Raw genomic sequence first — 17383 nt, 5'->3', positions numbered from 1 at the left:
GACTTAGTCCCAACTGCCTTTAGTGAGCACAAGGATCTCTGCCTGCCACTCAAGGCCAGGTAGTGAGGGGAAGGGCAAAGGTGGGAGTGGGGCAGAGGAATGTGAGAGGTGGCTATGGAGACAAGAGTGAACAGAACCAACAGCTTGATCAAGCTGTATTCCAATATGCTAAATGCTCCACAATATGGTAGCGTAAGGCCCTTGGGGCTATTTAGCTTTACATTAATATATTAAAAAGGTGACATTAAAATTTTAGTTCCTCGTTTTCCCTAGCTGCAGATAACATACTGAACAGCACAGAGAACAGTCTCTGGATTCCAGGAAGTTCTACTGCAGAGTGCTGACCGATTTCTCTTCTAACTGGACTGTTTGCCCCCACCTATTCTGTAGAGCCTCAAGTGGCTGCTAGGTGTTCTCCCAAATATTCAACCTCAAAAGAGAGCTTCTGGCAAGAGCAAGATTGAGTTAATCTACATCTAAAAAGGTAGGGCCTTTGTCTTGCAACTTCTGCATCTTTGACAATAACCCAATCCCTGTACCATGTTAGATATGGGGCTTGTTCTTCACCTCAAGCCTGGGTCAGAGCCTGGATGGCTTGGCTGTGAACTTACCACATAATGTCAAACACATCATTGCTTCACTTTGGGCCTCCGGAAAGCAAGCAGGTTGGCATAACGTAGAAGACCTATGGGGTTCATTTATCACTTATGTCTATGGAGGCAGGATGTTGACTTCCTAGGTGGCTATGGTGGCAAAGCCCTCTATCAGCAGAGTCCTTTCTAGGTGTAGCTGGTATTCAGGTGCAAGGCCCTGTTGATATACAGAGCTGGCTGCATGAGGAAGTCTATGGTGGAGGGCCTGACATGTCTGCATGCGTTGTCTGTGTAAGTGCTTCCGTTCCTGATAGCACATCCCAACTTACCATGGGAGGACAGGAGTAACCTCTGAAAAGGCAGGGTTTCCTTACTCATTTGATCTCCCTAGTCCTTAATAAGCAGAAACGTCTTAGCATCTGCAAAAAATGACACCCTTTGGGAACCTACTTCCAGGACTCAGGGCTAGAAGGTTAGAAGTCTCATGGTCCAAGTATTTAGCCTGGCCTCAGAATGTTCTAAAAAGCCAGGTCCAGATGACCAGCTCAGGGACATCAGAGCTAACTGGAAACAGACTTCATCCAAGATTTAACTTCTCAACTGAAGCAGCTGAGAGGTAGCCATCATGTGGGGTCAACGGCCACTGTCACTCCTCCCTATCCGTGCACTCCAATGAGCGGTGCTGGGGAGCAGGAGACATTTGCCGTGGGAGAGTGCTTGTCACTGCAGCTGGCCATCTTCAGGGTGGAAAACCTCCTGCCTTGGCAGCTGGAAGGCAGGGCCATGAAGAAGGTGGGTCTCAGGCTATTCCTTAACGGGAGCAATCATAGGGTGGGGCAGCAAAACCTAGTCAGGGCTTTCTGGCCTCTGTCCTTTCCTCAGCTCCAGCCTGAAGGCTCAGGTTCTCCCTTCTGCTGGTTCCACTCTCTACTTCTGTAGTGGTCCCTGAAGGTTCATCTCACTCCCTAAGCAGCCCTCTTTGTGATGGTTTGAATACGAATGCCCCCATGGGCTCATATATACAAATGTCTACTCTTCAGGGACTGGCACTTCAGGGATTGGCACTTCAAACAAGGATTAGGAGGTGTGGTTTTGTTGGAGGAAGCATGCCATGGGGGGGGGGAGGGGCAGTGGCTCTCTCTTCCTGTTTCCTGCAGATTTGGATAAAGGACTCTCAGCTCCTTCTCCAGCACTATGTCTGCCTGCATGCTGCCATGCTTTCTGCTATGATAATAACGGACTAAACCTCTAAAACTGTAAGCCAGCCCTAACGATACGATTTTCCTTAATAAGAGTTGCGGTGGTCATGGTATCTTTTCACGGCAACAGAACAATGACTAAGACAGAAGTTAGTACCAGAGAGCAGGGTATTGCTGTGATGGCCTGGACCAGGTTGGTTGTTGGTGGGATCTGGACTTTAGGACTTTGGATTAGGAAAGAGGTTGAATGCTTTAAGTGGGGTTTAATGGGCCATACACATAGGATCATAAAAGACAATGCTGAAAGCAATTTGAATGATGGGGACCCAGGTCAAGAACTTTCAGAATGAGGAATATAAGAAGGTGATTATGGAATCTCCCTCCATAGGTGAGGAGAATCACTGAGGCCAAGTGTGTGATCACTATGGTGTGGAGTCCACTTATCTCTGGCTATTATTCTTGGACACATCTTGATGTTCTCTCTCTGGTACAGTTCTAGAGGCTTCCTGAATTCCTTGGCTTATGGTCACATCACATCACCTTTTCCTCTTCAGGGACTGGCACTTCCTAGGTCTTCTTACAGACACCTTTGTGATGGCATTTGTCTCACCCAGATGATTCAGGACAATCTCAAGACCCCATTCAAATACCCTGTCTACTCCGAGGCCTTTTCTGGGTCCCCTCTTCTGCTATGCTGCATTTCTTTGTTTTACGAGGTTGTGATCAGTGACTTAATCTTTTCCCCTGTAACACTCTTTGATTGCTAATGATATACTACAGAATAAAAAGAACGATTGCTTGAAACATGTACACACAGGACCCCCCTTACACAGGCACCGTGCCAGGTCCCCAGGCCCATGTCCATTGGTTTCCCAACACCTCATAACCTCCCCCACTTGTCCCCAGACATACACTGGTATTCTTTTTGTTGGACTTCCTCCTTAGATCTGGTATTTGGGATGGCTGAAAGAGGAACATACTGGTCCATTCCACTCTTTTCTCTTGAAATCAAGCCACTCACTCACCCAGCCACAGCTGGTCCTTTGAACCTTCCTCTCTATACCTCCTCTCCCTCTCCAGTACTCACATTCTTTATCAGCTCCAACCTGGAGAATCTGAGGGAAGCAGAGGGATAACCATGCTAGGGATGTCCTCCATCTGCCAGAATATGTCTATTCTGTTGGGGAGCAGCCCACCCGGCTCACACCAGCCTTTAGAGGGAAACCTATATCCCTTCCCACCACCCAGTGCCAGAGTCTCTGGGCCCAGCTCACCTGTCTCTCCCCAGATGGGCAGGTACTCATCTTGCTGAATGTCCAGCATGATCTCCAGTCCGTTGCCCGTCCCCCCCTTGACCGTGGTGAGCAGAGGCTTGCCATCCTCGCCTGAGTTGAACATGTAACACTTCCCATATTTTGTAAACACCTGGAGGAGAGAAGAGAGAGAAAGAAAGAGAAAAGCACATGGTGACTTCACATTGATCTCGAAGGATGAGCAAGACCCTAGCATGCCCCCAGCAGGCCAGAGTCCCTACAGCCCACTAACCTTGATCTCCCTCACACTAAAGATTTCTCCAATGATTCTTCATCTTGTCTGATGGCTGGATGTTTGCTAAGCAGGATTTTGGTATACAAGAAGAAACATGGGCACCCCACTGGGATCATTAGCATATGGTCCCCCCACCCGCTGGCTACTCCCCTCGAAAGTACCACCAGTTTCCAAACATTAAACATCATCGTAAAACTCTTGACCCTCCGGGGCATCCCCCAAGCTTCAGGCTCCTTCATGGGCTGCAGACTCACTGATACCACTTGTGATAAAGAGTTTCCAGATGTCCCCCAGGTCCCCCCAACCTGCCTCAGAGATACAGGTCTTGGTCTAATTTTCTACGTATGCATCTCTTTCCTCTACACCAGAAGCATTTTCTTCTGAAGGCCATTAAGAGGGAGGTCCATTAAGAGTCAGGAGGTAATGAAACTTACAAGGCACAGGCTGCTCTTGGGTGGAACTTTTCTTTGATATCAGTCCTCTACCAGACTGAATAGACATCTGTTCACCTCTCCCCAGGTGAACCTTCTGCTTTCTGACCTCTTGCTTCCCCCCCAGAGCCCGTAGGCATCATGAGATGGTCAAGTCCGCGGTTCCAGGGACTACATCTGCTTGTGTATTCATGTATCTTCCTACAGTGGCTCACACGGCACCCGGCACACAGATACCATAAATATATATTAAATGAGCAGATGGATGAGAAACTGGTGGTAGAGTCAGACCAAATAAATAATTTGTAGCATGGAGGCATGTAGCCTGATGCTCCACCCACTTGCCACTTTTGCCACCTGTACTTCTGGTCGTTATTCACTACCTAGACAGCCAGGCACTGTCTCAAAGATGGGAACTGATGTTTCTCCTCCTTCAGGAAGACCTCCAGGCTTTCTGGCCTCCCCTTGTGTCTTTCCCATAGCGCCCATCATACCTCACTGAATGGCACTGCTTTCTGAACTAGATGCCTTTAACTTCTGAATCTGAGCTCTTTTCTGGCATGCCAACAAGGCTTGCTCTATTTTTGCCTGATAAAAGCATTACCATAAAGATGACATGTGGAAAATGTCCAGGGCAAGGGATGAGAGACCTTTGTCCAAGTTTTCACACTGTCTCTCAGTAGTTTGATATTGAATGAACTAAGTAAACCCTTCAAGCCATGATTCTTCCACCCATAAGATGGAGACTCTAGTCCAGGCCTCTGCTGCTTCTCAAGGTTACTGAGAGGATCAGATAAGATTATCCATGGCCCCCCTAAAAAAAATCCACTGAAAACTATGCACTTTATGTAAATGCTAGCTCTTTTTTTTTTTTTTTAAACAACATAGTTATATAACCTCTTTGCAACCTCGAGCTAAAGCCAAATACATCTGGCAAGATTGACTGGAAGGGAGCCAGGACGACTGGACTGGATTCCTGCAGCCACTGAGATCTGGGTGCAGGCCACCTCCCTCTGGCTCCTATCACTCAGTCAGGGACAGATTGAGAGCAAGTGCGGCACCAGGGACTGCCTCTTGGTGCACCTCTTGAGGGTCACATGGAAAGAATACGGAGAAAGGATACCACCCGTCAGTCACGGTGCTGGACTTGGGCCTGTTAACTGCATTTAGCCTTCATAGTCATGACCATGGATAGATATTGCTGCTCCCATTGTGCAGAGGTAGAAACCAAGGCCCAATTAACATCTCACAACTAGCAATAAGAGAAGCCGGAATTCAAATCCTCGTCTGTCTAACACGCATGCTCTCCCTGGGTGTGCTGTTTTAGAAGGAACACAAGGGTCTGGGTCATCGGGACACTTTCCAGAGCAAGCGCCTTCCTCTCTCTTCTGCTTTGCTTGTCTTTTTTATCAGCCAGTCATTATTTATGTGGTTGTATCCCCACTATGTGCAAGAAACAGAGTAGTTGCAAACAACATAGGGCCTACGTCTTCCCCATCATACGGAATAACTCTAAATCACTGGCTACCATTTCCGGGTGACCACTACTGTCTCTCGGCGTCATGATGGGAGAAAACAGCTGGAGTGAGACAAAGTCCAAAGTAAACAGTTTCTCTAAGAACTGAACGTTCTCCTGCTGTTGCACACAGTGATTGAACTCAGCTAATGAACCTGTCCCCTGGAGAGATGCTCGTAGGGCCACTGTAATGAGCAGAACATTTCGTAGTTAGCACATCCATTGCAAGGGGGTTGAGTATGTCAGGAGTGACATCCAGGGCGCTTCAACAGAGCGCCCCCCTCCTTTCTTTCCTTTCATCTGTGTAGACACTCTATAAACAGCCAGTCTCGAAAACTGCCTGTAATTACACTTGGCCTATCCATATGAAGAGACTTGTTGGTAAAAGTAAATTCCAGCTTTAGTGTCTGATTATTGCACATGCCAGCTCCCCCAGTTAACTTTTTTTCCCCCTCCACTATTTAGCCCTTGACCTTTAGAATATCGGGCTAGGGACAAAACGTACTGTCTAGTTCTGAAGTCAGCCCTCATCCTAGTCCTACCACAGATGTGCTATGCCAAATGACTCTGATAAAGTGACCTCTCTGGCCCCGAGCAACAGACAAGGCTGGAGTATGAGACTGCAGTGTGGTCTCCTCTCCCCCGCCTGCCTCCCTTTTCACATAAGACACAAAGACCAGGGAGGTTATTGGCTGCTCTAGGTTACACACTGATGTCAAGTCCAAGTGGGGACATGGGTACCTCATGGAAGCATCTGCCCTTTCTTTGTTACAGCCTCCCTCAGTTACCTCACTGACTGGAGGAGACAGGATGTTGGGGCTTTCTCTGGTCCCTCCCATGTGAACTTCTGTTAGCTACTGGTTATCTGTCCTGTGTAGACTCAGTGGGAGCTGAAGCCAGTGAACTATAGTCTTTCTCTGCAGAGAAGTGGATGGGAAGTCCCTTTATGATAGGGTGAGAGGAGATTCATACTCCGAATCTTGTCAGGCCTTTGCCAGGTTGGGCCCTCATTCATACTAGTGTCTTCATGTCAGGCTGATCTTTCTTGCCCTTCCTCTTGGGGGAAGGGTATTGGGGCACATTCTCCTGTGTGCCTGTGTGAGCTGACCTGGCAGAGTGGGTCAGGATTGGGAGCCAGGTTGACCATTGTCAATTCTGACGGTCAAATGATGGCTCATGGAAGCTAAGTTCTTCCTCAAGGCAGGCAACCGTGTGGCGGTTCCCTCCAAACTAAAAACCTTCCATCTTAGAGAGAGGCTCGTTAAGATGTTTATAGGGAGGTGAAACAACTGGATGTTCTAAGGGGAGGTGAGACCCTCCATCCTGCAGAAAAACTCATTAAGACTGCAAGTAAACAGAGCAAAAGAGCTCCAGGAAGTCTGTGAAACTGACCAGGCCCTCTCTCCACAAGCATGTGCAGGCTGTAAGGATTGCTGAAAGATAACTCTCAAAGTCCAGAAGACCCTTAGAGCAGGAAGCAGCCTGGAAGAAGCAGAGCTCAGCAGAGCAACCTACAAAAGACTCACTCCATTGAAGGTGTTGAGCCCCCTGTAGGCTGGGCAGTGCATCCCCAGTTCCTACCTTTTGTGAACTGTTACTTATTCCTCAGTGGGCTTTTGGTAGTGGAGTTGTCACTGAGTCATTTCTGCTCTTGTAAGTAACCTCATACTCACATCCCTAAAAGTAACCTCAATAAAACTTATTGGTCCACCAAGTCAGACCGCGGTGACATCCATGCTTTGGTCCGTTTTTATTGGTTCCCTGTCTGGGATGAGCAGACATCTGTCTGTGTCGCCCAAGTGCAGTGACACACAACACAAACCCAGCAGGACAAAGCCTAAAGCTTCCCGTGTTAAAGGTCAAATCCCAGATACTCCTTGGTGTCCTGCAGGTTCTCCTCCCCTCTGCTCCCTGTGTTTCACACTTCCTGGCCAATTTAGTTCCAGGAGATCGACGGCTCTTCTCCCACAGGGCTTTTCTACAGGCTGGTTCCTCTGTCTGGAATCTCCTCCCGACATACTTCCCAGGGATCAGGCTTCGGCTGAACAGGCCTCATTCACCCACCTCAGTCTCTGGCTCCCAGATCTACATGAGCTGAGCCTTCTTGCCTTCCTATGTTTCTCTGCCATAGGGTATAACTAGATCATTATTTTTTTGTTGGCTATGTCATCCCCGAGACTAGCTTTCAGAGGATAGGAAGTATGTGTTTGTTGAATGAATGAATGAGTGAGTGAGTGAGTGAATGAATGAGCTCCTTGCCTTCTCTTGCCTACCCCAAGCAGGTGCACTTTGGAGCTGGCTGGCTTCAATCACTTCTACCTAGTACTCATGCTGAAATCTTGTCCAAGCCTCCCCTCCCCTCTCCTGCCCAGCTTTCTCTTTAATGCATCAAGTATCTTTTGTCTCTCTGAGGCACCAGAGCAAATAATCCTCAGGCGCTAAGATGATGAGGGAGATGCTTACCTTTGTGGGCACAGCCCGGGGTGTCTCTGAGAGAGCACAGTGCCTACCAGCTGGCACCCCAGCTGCCTCCCTTCCTGGGCTGTGGAGTCTGCCACTCCTGCCTAGTTTTTCTGTGGATTATTTTCCTCCTGGTTCAGCATCAAAGGCTCCTGAGCTGTTTACACAGAGCGCAATTTTTCTACAAACTTGGAACAAGATGCAGCCTTCCTTCGCCATTTCAGGACATAATGATGGGTAAGTGTAACACACGCTTCAGATTTATACCTTATCGCCCCCGGGCAGAAAATACAATTTATTTAAGTCTAGACTGTCAGGCCAAGCTCTCTGCTTCTCCAGATGTGCCATTCTTCCTGGCATTTCTGTGCCTTAGTGGTAAGAGCTGACAGCCCCATTGGTGGCTAGCAGCGATGGGTTTGCTGATTGCTGAAGTCTACGGTAGCTTTGAGGTTGGATTGGTTTGTAAGATTTAGGTTAAGAAAGACGTAGGCTTCAAACCGGAATCTTTAGATGAACTGAGACTGCAACCCATGTCCACGATGGTAAATTGCTAGTATCTTCAGGATGAATTGCCCTTAGGAGACAGTGTCTAAAAACCCCTTCAACTTTTTAAGTGGCTCTATGAGGCTGGAGGGAAAGAAGCTGGCAGCTCCCGAGTCTGCTTAGTGCTACCCCTGATTGGCACTTCTATAGGTACTATGTATCTTATTCTTCCTTAGGTGGCCCAACCATCCCGAGAAGGAGAAATCTTACAGCCACGTCCCTCTTTACGGTTGTGGAGATGGAGTCTGAGATCTTTCTAGCAACCAAGTTAAAAGAAGGGAACCATCAGCTTTCCAGACAGGCAGGATGGGGTCAGAGCAGCTTGCTCAGAGCTTGTTATGTCTGTGGCCTTGAATAATTGCAGGGCCTAGTGGAGACAATGGCAGTGGCTGTGCTTGAGAGATTGGTTACACAGTAACTGTCACTAGAGGTCTCAGCAGAGAGAGGATCTGAGCTCTTCTTTTCAGCAGAAGAGAGATGCACCATAGAGAGAATTATTGTTGTGGCCGCGAGAAGTGGGAACCATGAACGGAAGAATGGGAGCCTTGAAGCTCCTGCCCTGTGTCTTCCTCACCGTACCAAGTTCATCTTAAAGTGGCTTGAGGAGCTGAAAATAGTCCTGTGACATTGACTTATTTCTTAGTAGTGCTAAGCTTGTAGCTGGAAGCCCAGGGCAGCTGATGGGATTTCTGGAGGCTATAGAGTCCTGGGGGAAGTGGGGGATTTTTCACATACACAGAACAGCGTGAAGTCCATATTTGGATCTCAACAACTAAGTCAGATGTAGGATCTATGGCCAATCCCAACTGGGGTCTGAAGTTGGGAAGTTCTAAATCAATGAAGGGGTTGGGGGTGGGGACAGTCTCCCCAACTCTCCAGAGATTCTTTCAGCAGCTCCCAAACTGTAGACTGGCTTTGCTCCTCTCCCCCTCCACGGAGTGCCTTAGGTGACAATGACTATCCTTACTCTGCCCTGTGATGACAGTAGTATAATCCCACTTTCCAGACAGGGGAGGTGAGGCCCAGGGAGGCTGAGTCAGGCTATACAGCTGGTCGTTGGAAAACCAGGACAAATCTCTCTCTTATTCCAAAGGCCCATGCTTCTGCCTCACTGGCTCTCAAAGCTGCAGCTCACATCCAAATGCCTCTCCCAGCCTTCTCAGATCCCAGCATACTGGCAAGCCTGGTGCTTGCCTAAGGCTCTCCCATATGGCAGTGGAAAAGACACATCTCAGAGGCAGAAGAATTCTAAAAAAAAGTGCCAGACACCAAGAGTCCTCCAAAATTTCTCATTTTTACATGGGGGAGTCTAAGGGTCAGAGAAGTGAAATGACTTGCCCTGGGAGACACAGCTACTCGGGAAGATTTTGAGATCAAACTTGGGCTTGATGGCTAAGACCGGCTGTTTGCACCTGCCAAAACCTGAAGACCATATTTAGGATTTTTTCTGAAACACTACACTTGGGCTACTGGGGCCTGCTGGTGGGCCTGCATCTGGGTTGGCATGAACTCTTGTTGGGAGACCCTGACATATAGATCATAGGATATACAAAGCAGAGCTCTTGCTGGGAAAGGTCAGGAATGGCTGAGATCCACAAAGTCACAGTCTGTCAAATTAGAAGTGCAGAAAACATTGCTATACCATGTATCTACTTAGGAGAAATCAATTATGTAAAAGCCCCTTAGGAACCATGGAAGCATCTACCCCGCAGCAGCACACGGCTGGGCCTGCAAGCTTCGAACCTCCTAAACTGCTCATTAACACTGACCTTTTGAACATTTTCTAGGTAATGTGCTTCTCCTCCTGTCTTGAAGGAAATGAAGTTGCCTGGCTCCAAAAAAATCCTCTAAAGCCTGCCTTGTCCACCCCACTACCCCATTCAGTTTTCCTCTCAATTAAATCACTGGAATTTCTCATTGGGCTGTTTTCAAGATAATGTGCTTGTTAGAGTTCATCACTGAATTTTTTTTTTTTTTTTTGTCTTTGAAGTTCTTCAAATACATTTCACACAGTGGCAAAGTGAAAGGTCTTTATCAGACTTCCAGGAAACAAAATGTATCTGTCTTTTGTTTTCTGAAGTTGCAGTAAAGGTGTTAGGAATGAAACACAGTGGCAGAGACTTATTAACACAGAGTCTGTAGCTGGTTAGCTCTGAAAAGGCCAGAGCCGTATCTTATTCCAGCACCTGCTTGCTAATTCATCTATTCCTGCAGCAGGGTGTTTTGACCACTTATTGTATTCTAAGAAATATGACTGTGCTTGTTCCCCTAGGAAGATTAAAAAGACGATCCTGGGGACTGGGAGCTGGGAAGGTACAAAGTCATCACAATGTCTGTTGGGCAACTGTGAGGCCATGAGTTCAGATCCCCAGCACCCACGTAAGACCTAGATGTGGCTGAGTATGTCTGACCCCAGGACTGGAAATGTGGTGGTTTAGGTGGAAGTTGGGAGGGGGAAACATGTAGATCCCAGGAGTTCATTGGCCAGCAGGCTTAGTGAATCGATGAACTCTGGGTTTTGTGAGACACCCTGTCTCAAAAATTAAGGTGGAGAAGTAGTTGAGGAAGACACCGAATTTTGACCTCTGGCCTCCATACCCATGCAAAAACAGGTGTTTACGTATCCATATGAACACACACACACATACACACATACCCCACATACTCATACACACACTCATACACACAGTCACACACATGCACAAACACACACACACACACACACACACACACACACACACACACACACACACAACTTTAGCAAAACCCCATGAAAGCAGATGCTCTTCTTGGGAGTGAAGGAGAGGAGACAAGCTCTCTCCCGTCTCATTTCTCCAACAGGAGACTGCCTTCTTTCTCAGAACATTGGTCATGTTACTGAGCATGAGCTATGAGTGGACACTGTGCCAACTTCTTCAAGAACTCTCTAAGATTCCTAGAGCTCCTTGGTGTGCCATTCTCCTAGCTTGCCGATGAGGAGGCTTCCAGGCTCTGAAAGGTTAAACCCAGTCAAGGGAGTGCCTTGCTGATCGCCACTTTATGTGGAGGGGCTGTGAAGAGAAGGCTTCAGGAAGTAAGTGACGGGCACAGCTGTTTGTGGAAATTATCAAGTTCCCAGTAGCAGGGAGTAGAATGGTAGTCAGAAAAGGCTGTGTGAGTGGATGAGGAAAGGGGGCGTGTTCATTGGTGCCCACAAAATTTCATGCAGGAAAGAGGGATGATAACTACAATTAATAATAATGTATCTCATATTGTTAGAATAGCTTTAAAAAGAGGTCTTAAAATCTTTGTACCACAAGGAAAAAACTATTTTCAGGAAAAGATATGTTAATTAATTTTACATGATCATCCACAATGTAAATATACAAGGAAACATTTTGTACCCCATAAATATACACAATTATTGCTTGTCAATTGAAAACAATAGCAAAAAACTAAGAACTCTAGTGTTATTTGAATCTACGGTATGGTTGTGAGACCCTCTATGCCCATACCTGAATCCCATCAGTTGCCATGTGACACTTATTAAGAACTGGAGGCCTCTAACTTCCTACCTCCGAGACCAAAGTGCAGCCAGGGCCTTTCTAGTATCCAGGGAGCTGAAGCCAAGCTAACCCTAATCTAACGTCAATACAGGAAGGTACTGAGCACTTTGTAGAAGAAAGTATCACAAGATAGCAGGCCTGTCTATTGTAGATTGATTCTAATATAACTTGTGTTAAGTTGGTTCCCAAGATTACAGGAACCCAGACATCTACAGGGAACACGCTGATGATCTCTGTCCCCAGTTCACTTTGAGTGGTAAATAAAGTTGCCGGTGGCCAATGGCTAGGCAAGGAGACAGAGGCAGGATTTTTAGGTTCCCAGACAAGGAACATAGGGGTAAGGGAGAATCGCCCTTGCAGGGAGAGGAATAGGACACAGGCTTGAGAGCTGCAGAAGAAAGAGTTCCAATCATCTAAGAGCTGGGGAAGAGTGGCCCCAGGACCCTTCCCCCCCCCCATTGGGTCTGGGGTAGTAAAGGTGGAATATAAATTTTAGTAAATAATAATTCAGCAGTATCGGAGGGAAGAGTTAGCAACATGGAAGTTTGGGAGTGGCCCAGCCATTGAGCTAATTAAGGCATATCAACTATACGGCTATGTGTGTCTGTATTCATTGGAGAATCCGGAGCATTGAGGCAGGTAGCTAGGAACTACCACCACTGGGGGAGATTAGAGCAGACTAATTGACTGCTACATGTGTTTGCTGGGCCATTAGCACAAAGGGAGCCAGGGCAACTCAGAGTGTCTTCCTTAAAGTTCAACAAAATGTAAACAGATGTTGTCAGGGTGGACTGTTACTGACAGCATCTGGAAGTCCAGCAAGTCCTTCAAGGCCATTCTCCTGGAAGGACATTCAAACTACCAGGCTACTGCTGAAGAACTCTTTCCCACCACTCAGTAGGAAATCACATATGGAGTCCCACCTGGGATTACTCTTGGGGAATGGATACCAGGTTCTTTTAGGCCAAACGTCAGCATGGATGGCTTGGGAGGGACTAACAGGCATCCAGGCTTGACAGAGAATTCAAACCTGATCTGAGGACAGGTTTGCAGGTGTTTTTCTGAGGTCCCTACTATCTATTTCCCATTGCCAATAGGAGTTGGGTTATTTTCATCTCTGGATTTCTAGAGCCTTATCTGATAGCTGGCACACAGTAGGTACTTAATGACCTTGGGATCGTGTCATCCTGACTGCAATACTTACTATATGTTAGGTGGCATGCTCGGCGATAAGCATGACTCAGCTGTGGGATGAGGGTAAAGGTTAAGGCAGCTGGGCCATGACTGAAAGGAATTAGCATTAGAATCTCTCAGGATCAGCCTGGCTCCTTGATCTGACCATCACTATGATGTCACTCAGCCAAACCTATTGTGGCGCCAAGACAAGTCAAATCAAAATGAACACATTTGACATGAATTTTATGGGTGTAACAAACCACTTTTTTATTGACTTAAGGCCCACTCCACAAGATGAAACATGCCAGTATTGTAAATTTGGTTAAGACACAGTGGTTGGAGAGCTGAGAGGCCCCAGGGGTGAACATAACACTATTATTTTGCTAAGTGGAGACAGCATCAAACTGCCTCTAAACTCATATCTCTACCTGTAGATTAGCGCCATTCTCAGACTCTGTCAGACTCGTTTCTTGTGTAGTAGATGCCAATTAAGTGTCTGTGGGAAACTCGCCCCTATGGAACTTCTACATTACCCCCTGCCCCCAGGGGTCACAGACCATCAAGGAAGAGGAGGAAGACATTGTAAGAGCCAGAGGTTGAGGGGGACTGGAATGTGGCAGTGTTTTCTGGACACAGTGGGTCTCCTGCACTCATGAGCTCACAGAACAATCCAGTCAACATTCCGACGTGGATGAGGGAGGGGCTCACAAGCGCCAACTCCAGGCTGGTATTGATGTCAGTGGCTTCTTGGGGAGGGAGAATCAGTTTTCTTTAAGGGTGTGTCCCCTTGTAGCCTGACCATGCTCTAGTGAATAGCAAAACACACGAGTATACGAGCCCACAAACTGGATTAGTTGGCTATTTAAAAATAAAATAATGGACACAAAGTTGAGAAGGGGCGAGAGGGCTGGAGGTAAATCTGGGAAGGCTGTAGGGGAGGAGTGTGGTACATATCATCATGTGTGAAATTCTCAACAATTAATAAACAATATTAAATAAACGACAACTAAACCAAGCACATTTTAATGGGCCAAAGCAGACTACACAGAGCACCCCATCAGACAAAGTCATTGTAGGCCTTGGGCTGAGGAGAAGCTTCCTCACTTCTTGGAGGACAGGGGCTCAGAAAGAAAGGGAAGGGGAAAGTGTGGACACAAAATGCCCACTGTCCCTTGTCATTTCCATATCTCTGCTCCTTCTACCACTCTCTGCTTCCCTACTCTGCCTCAGTCTTCTCCTCCACCCAAGCAAAGCAGGCTGGGGCACCAGGAGGAGGCTGTGAGTCCTCTTACACTGAATGGCATGCCTCAGTCTGTGTGCCCATCACCCTGGAGACAGTGGATGGAAAGAGCATTGCAAAGAATGTTAAGTAGATAAAATTAGCTAGCATTTTTATTATTGATGGGAATTCTACTCCCGACTTTGAAATCTGAGCTGCTATTGAATGTGAGTCTGGGTGTGTGGTTCTCATCCTAAGCGCTTTTGTAACTATGCTTGATCTAATCACCAAGTTCTCCTACGATGCCATGTGATGTCTTGGTATGTGGTAGGAAGGATCTAATACATTAATATACCCACCACCACACATCCCTGCGTCTTTGTGGCAGGAGCCTTTAAGACTCTCTCAGCAAATGTGAAGTGTGTGTTAGCATTTAACAGTCACCATCAGAACTTACCCATCATATCTGATTAAAACTTTGACTAAAGTCTTCTCTTCCCACTTCCACTCCCTACACCCTCAAGCCTCCCCAGCCTATCGTAACCACCATGACAAATGGCCATCAGATATTTGAACAAGTGCTCATTACCACGAGTCATTAGGGATATGCAAATTAAATCCACGGAGCTAAAACCTCACACCTGCGGGGATGGCTATTCTAAAGCTCACAAAAGACAGCAAGCATTGACAAGGATGTTAAAACAAAAGCAAGCCCTCAAACACTGTTGATGGGGGTAAAAGTTAGTGCATCCACTTGATGTGGCTCAAAAAATAAATATTGAACTTCTGTATGACCCAACAACCCCATACACACACACACACACACACACACACACCCATGGGAATTAAAGTGGTATGTTAAAAAAAAAAACAACCTGCCTTCCCATGTTACATTATTCACAATATATTATTCATGGAATCAAGCCGAGCTCAGTGGCTGGGTGAAGAAATAGGAGACCTGTCTGTCTGTCTGTCTGCCTGCCTGCCTGCCTGCCTATCATCTACCCATCTATGCATTATGAAATACTATTCAGCCTTCAAAGGGAAGTAAATACTGTCAATTATGAAAGCATAGAAGAATCTAGAGAGTGCGATGCTAAAGGAAGCCAGCCAGACAAACACTTGATGTACACCATGAGGACTACAAGTCAAGCTGGCAGAAACAGACAGCGGTATCATGGTGAGTGGTGCCAGCTGTCTTCGGCTGCTTTCCTGATCCAGTGACTCCAGACATACTACTGCTTCTATTACAACTGCTAAATTTGTAGAATTCCATGCCTACCTGGTAGCTACTTCCTGTGGTTTTCTCAGATTACCTTCTAGAATGTTCTTTGAGTATTTCCTAAAGATACAGTTTGTATTACCCTGGTTGGTATTGTTGTTCCCCTAGTATCTATCCCAGGCTCACCCTCCTGCCATGAGTGGTTCATTTTGTTTTTAGACAGGGTCACACTATGTAGCCTTGGCTGGCCTGGAACTCACCTTGCCATCCAGGCTGGCCTCGGGTTGTTAGAGATCCACACCCCAAATGATGAGTGTCTCGTGCCTAGACAACCTAGCCTGAGTTGAGATCACAAGGCACTTCTTGCATCTGTTTTATTACACCTGCTGGGGTTTCCTTTCAGTATAGGTGGAGAGTGGGGGGTGGGTGGAGGAAGGACCCCCTAAAGTGAGTTATGGAGTGTTTCTGGGAAAATTTGCACTATCCTTCAGGGCTGCATTGAAGCAACGCATCAGTGGAGACCGAATGATGGTTTATGATGTTTACAGAGGAAAAGCAGATGTTCCGATTAATGCCGGGACAGAAAACAATCCCAAGGCAGGTTTATTGTCAAAGCGTATCAAGAAAAGGTCAGACAGGTGACTATCCAGGCAGTGCCTCGGCTCTGAAATCGTCACACATTCTCAGTGACTCTGGTTTTTATTGCTGTCAAACCTACTTCAGCTCTTCTAGAAAATTCTCCGAGAATGTCATTGTTGTCTACTTCTTTCCCATGTCTGGTCTCAGCTGTTGAGAAGCAGCAAGGCTCGCATCATGAATATTCAGTCTTTGTGCTTCACTAGGGTGAGAGAGGTTTTGTAGTTTAATAGGTCTGCTTTCCTGATATGTGAGGTGTGGATCTGGTGGAAAGAGAGGTAGTCTGTTTGATGCCCCTTTTCTTCCCAGGTCCATAGCAGACAGAGCAGATTACCATCGATATCCTTTCCTCTGGGGCTCACAGCTTGTCTAGTCCAGCAATTCTGGCTGTTATAAAAGGCTGTGATAGAGTTAGTGAGTGAATGAACCTTATTTTCTATCATTGTACATGGAGGTAAGTTTTGCCATGCTGCCATGGGGGACTCTGTTTGGGGCAGTAAGCTAAAAGTATCATTGGCTCAACAGAAGCAAAAGATTTTACATGTTTTAAAAATATTGTCACAGGTTTGGCCCCTGGCCTATCTCAGGGAGATCAGAGACTATGGAAGAAGATGGTGACTCTTGGACGGTAGAGATGGTTCCAAAGTTAAGAGCACTTGCTGTTCTTGCAGAGTCCTGAGTTCAGTTCCCAGCACCTACACTGGGAAGGCTCACAGATGCCTTTATCTCTAGCTCTTGGGGATCTGTTACCCTCTTCTGGTTGCCCTGGGCACCTTGCATGCATGTATATATTCATACATGCAGATACACGCACACAATATAAATAAAAAATTTAAAAAAAATCTTAACTCAATTCTTCTGTTCATTAGCTTTGTAGTTGCACTAACGCTTATTGGACAACTCTTGCTTTCCTATCTAATCTGAGCCTTTCCTGTCCTCTCCACTCTGCAGACCCTACTTGCTTCTCTTCTTTTCCTGGTCTATGAATCAGGAGACATGAGGGCTTCAGGGTAGAACCTGGAGGGGACACTGTCTTTCCGGGCTGACAATAGGAGCCTCCTTCACTTTTGCCCTACCTTAGTGCTGGCCCTTGTCCTGACAAATCCACGTGGAGATAAGACAGACACGACAAAGGTGATCTGACAGGTGGAGCCATTAATACATTTGTAAAATAGATTATAGTCCCATTTACTAATGAGGTCAGTGAGGCTCCCAGGAAGATGAGTCCCATGGAGAGGGATCATGAAACCAACCATGTGTTGCAGATGGGTATAAAAGAATACAGCATTTTTTTT

General features: G+C 46.7%; 1 protein-coding gene across 3 annotated transcripts in view; it reads right to left on the bottom strand.

The window, feature by feature from the left end:
* Asic2 (acid sensing ion channel subunit 2) overlaps positions 1–17383 on the bottom strand; it is a 1035978-nt gene that overhangs the window by 82695 nt on the left and 935900 nt on the right. For all 3 annotated transcript variants that reach the window (XM_034505874.2, XM_076936186.1, XM_034505873.2), the window contains exon 2: positions 3067–3217. In XM_034505874.2, the coding sequence (XP_034361765.1) occupies positions 3067–3217 (151 nt within the window). The remainder of the gene's footprint in view (positions 1–3066; positions 3218–17383) is intronic.

The sequence above is a fragment of the Arvicanthis niloticus genome, chromosome 6, assembly GCF_011762505.2.
Source record: "Arvicanthis niloticus isolate mArvNil1 chromosome 6, mArvNil1.pat.X, whole genome shotgun sequence".
NCBI classification, from domain to species: Eukaryota; Metazoa; Chordata; class Mammalia; order Rodentia; family Muridae; genus Arvicanthis; species Arvicanthis niloticus.
Note: the sequence above shows the minus strand (reverse complement) of the source record. Positions and strands in the feature narration are given on the sequence as shown.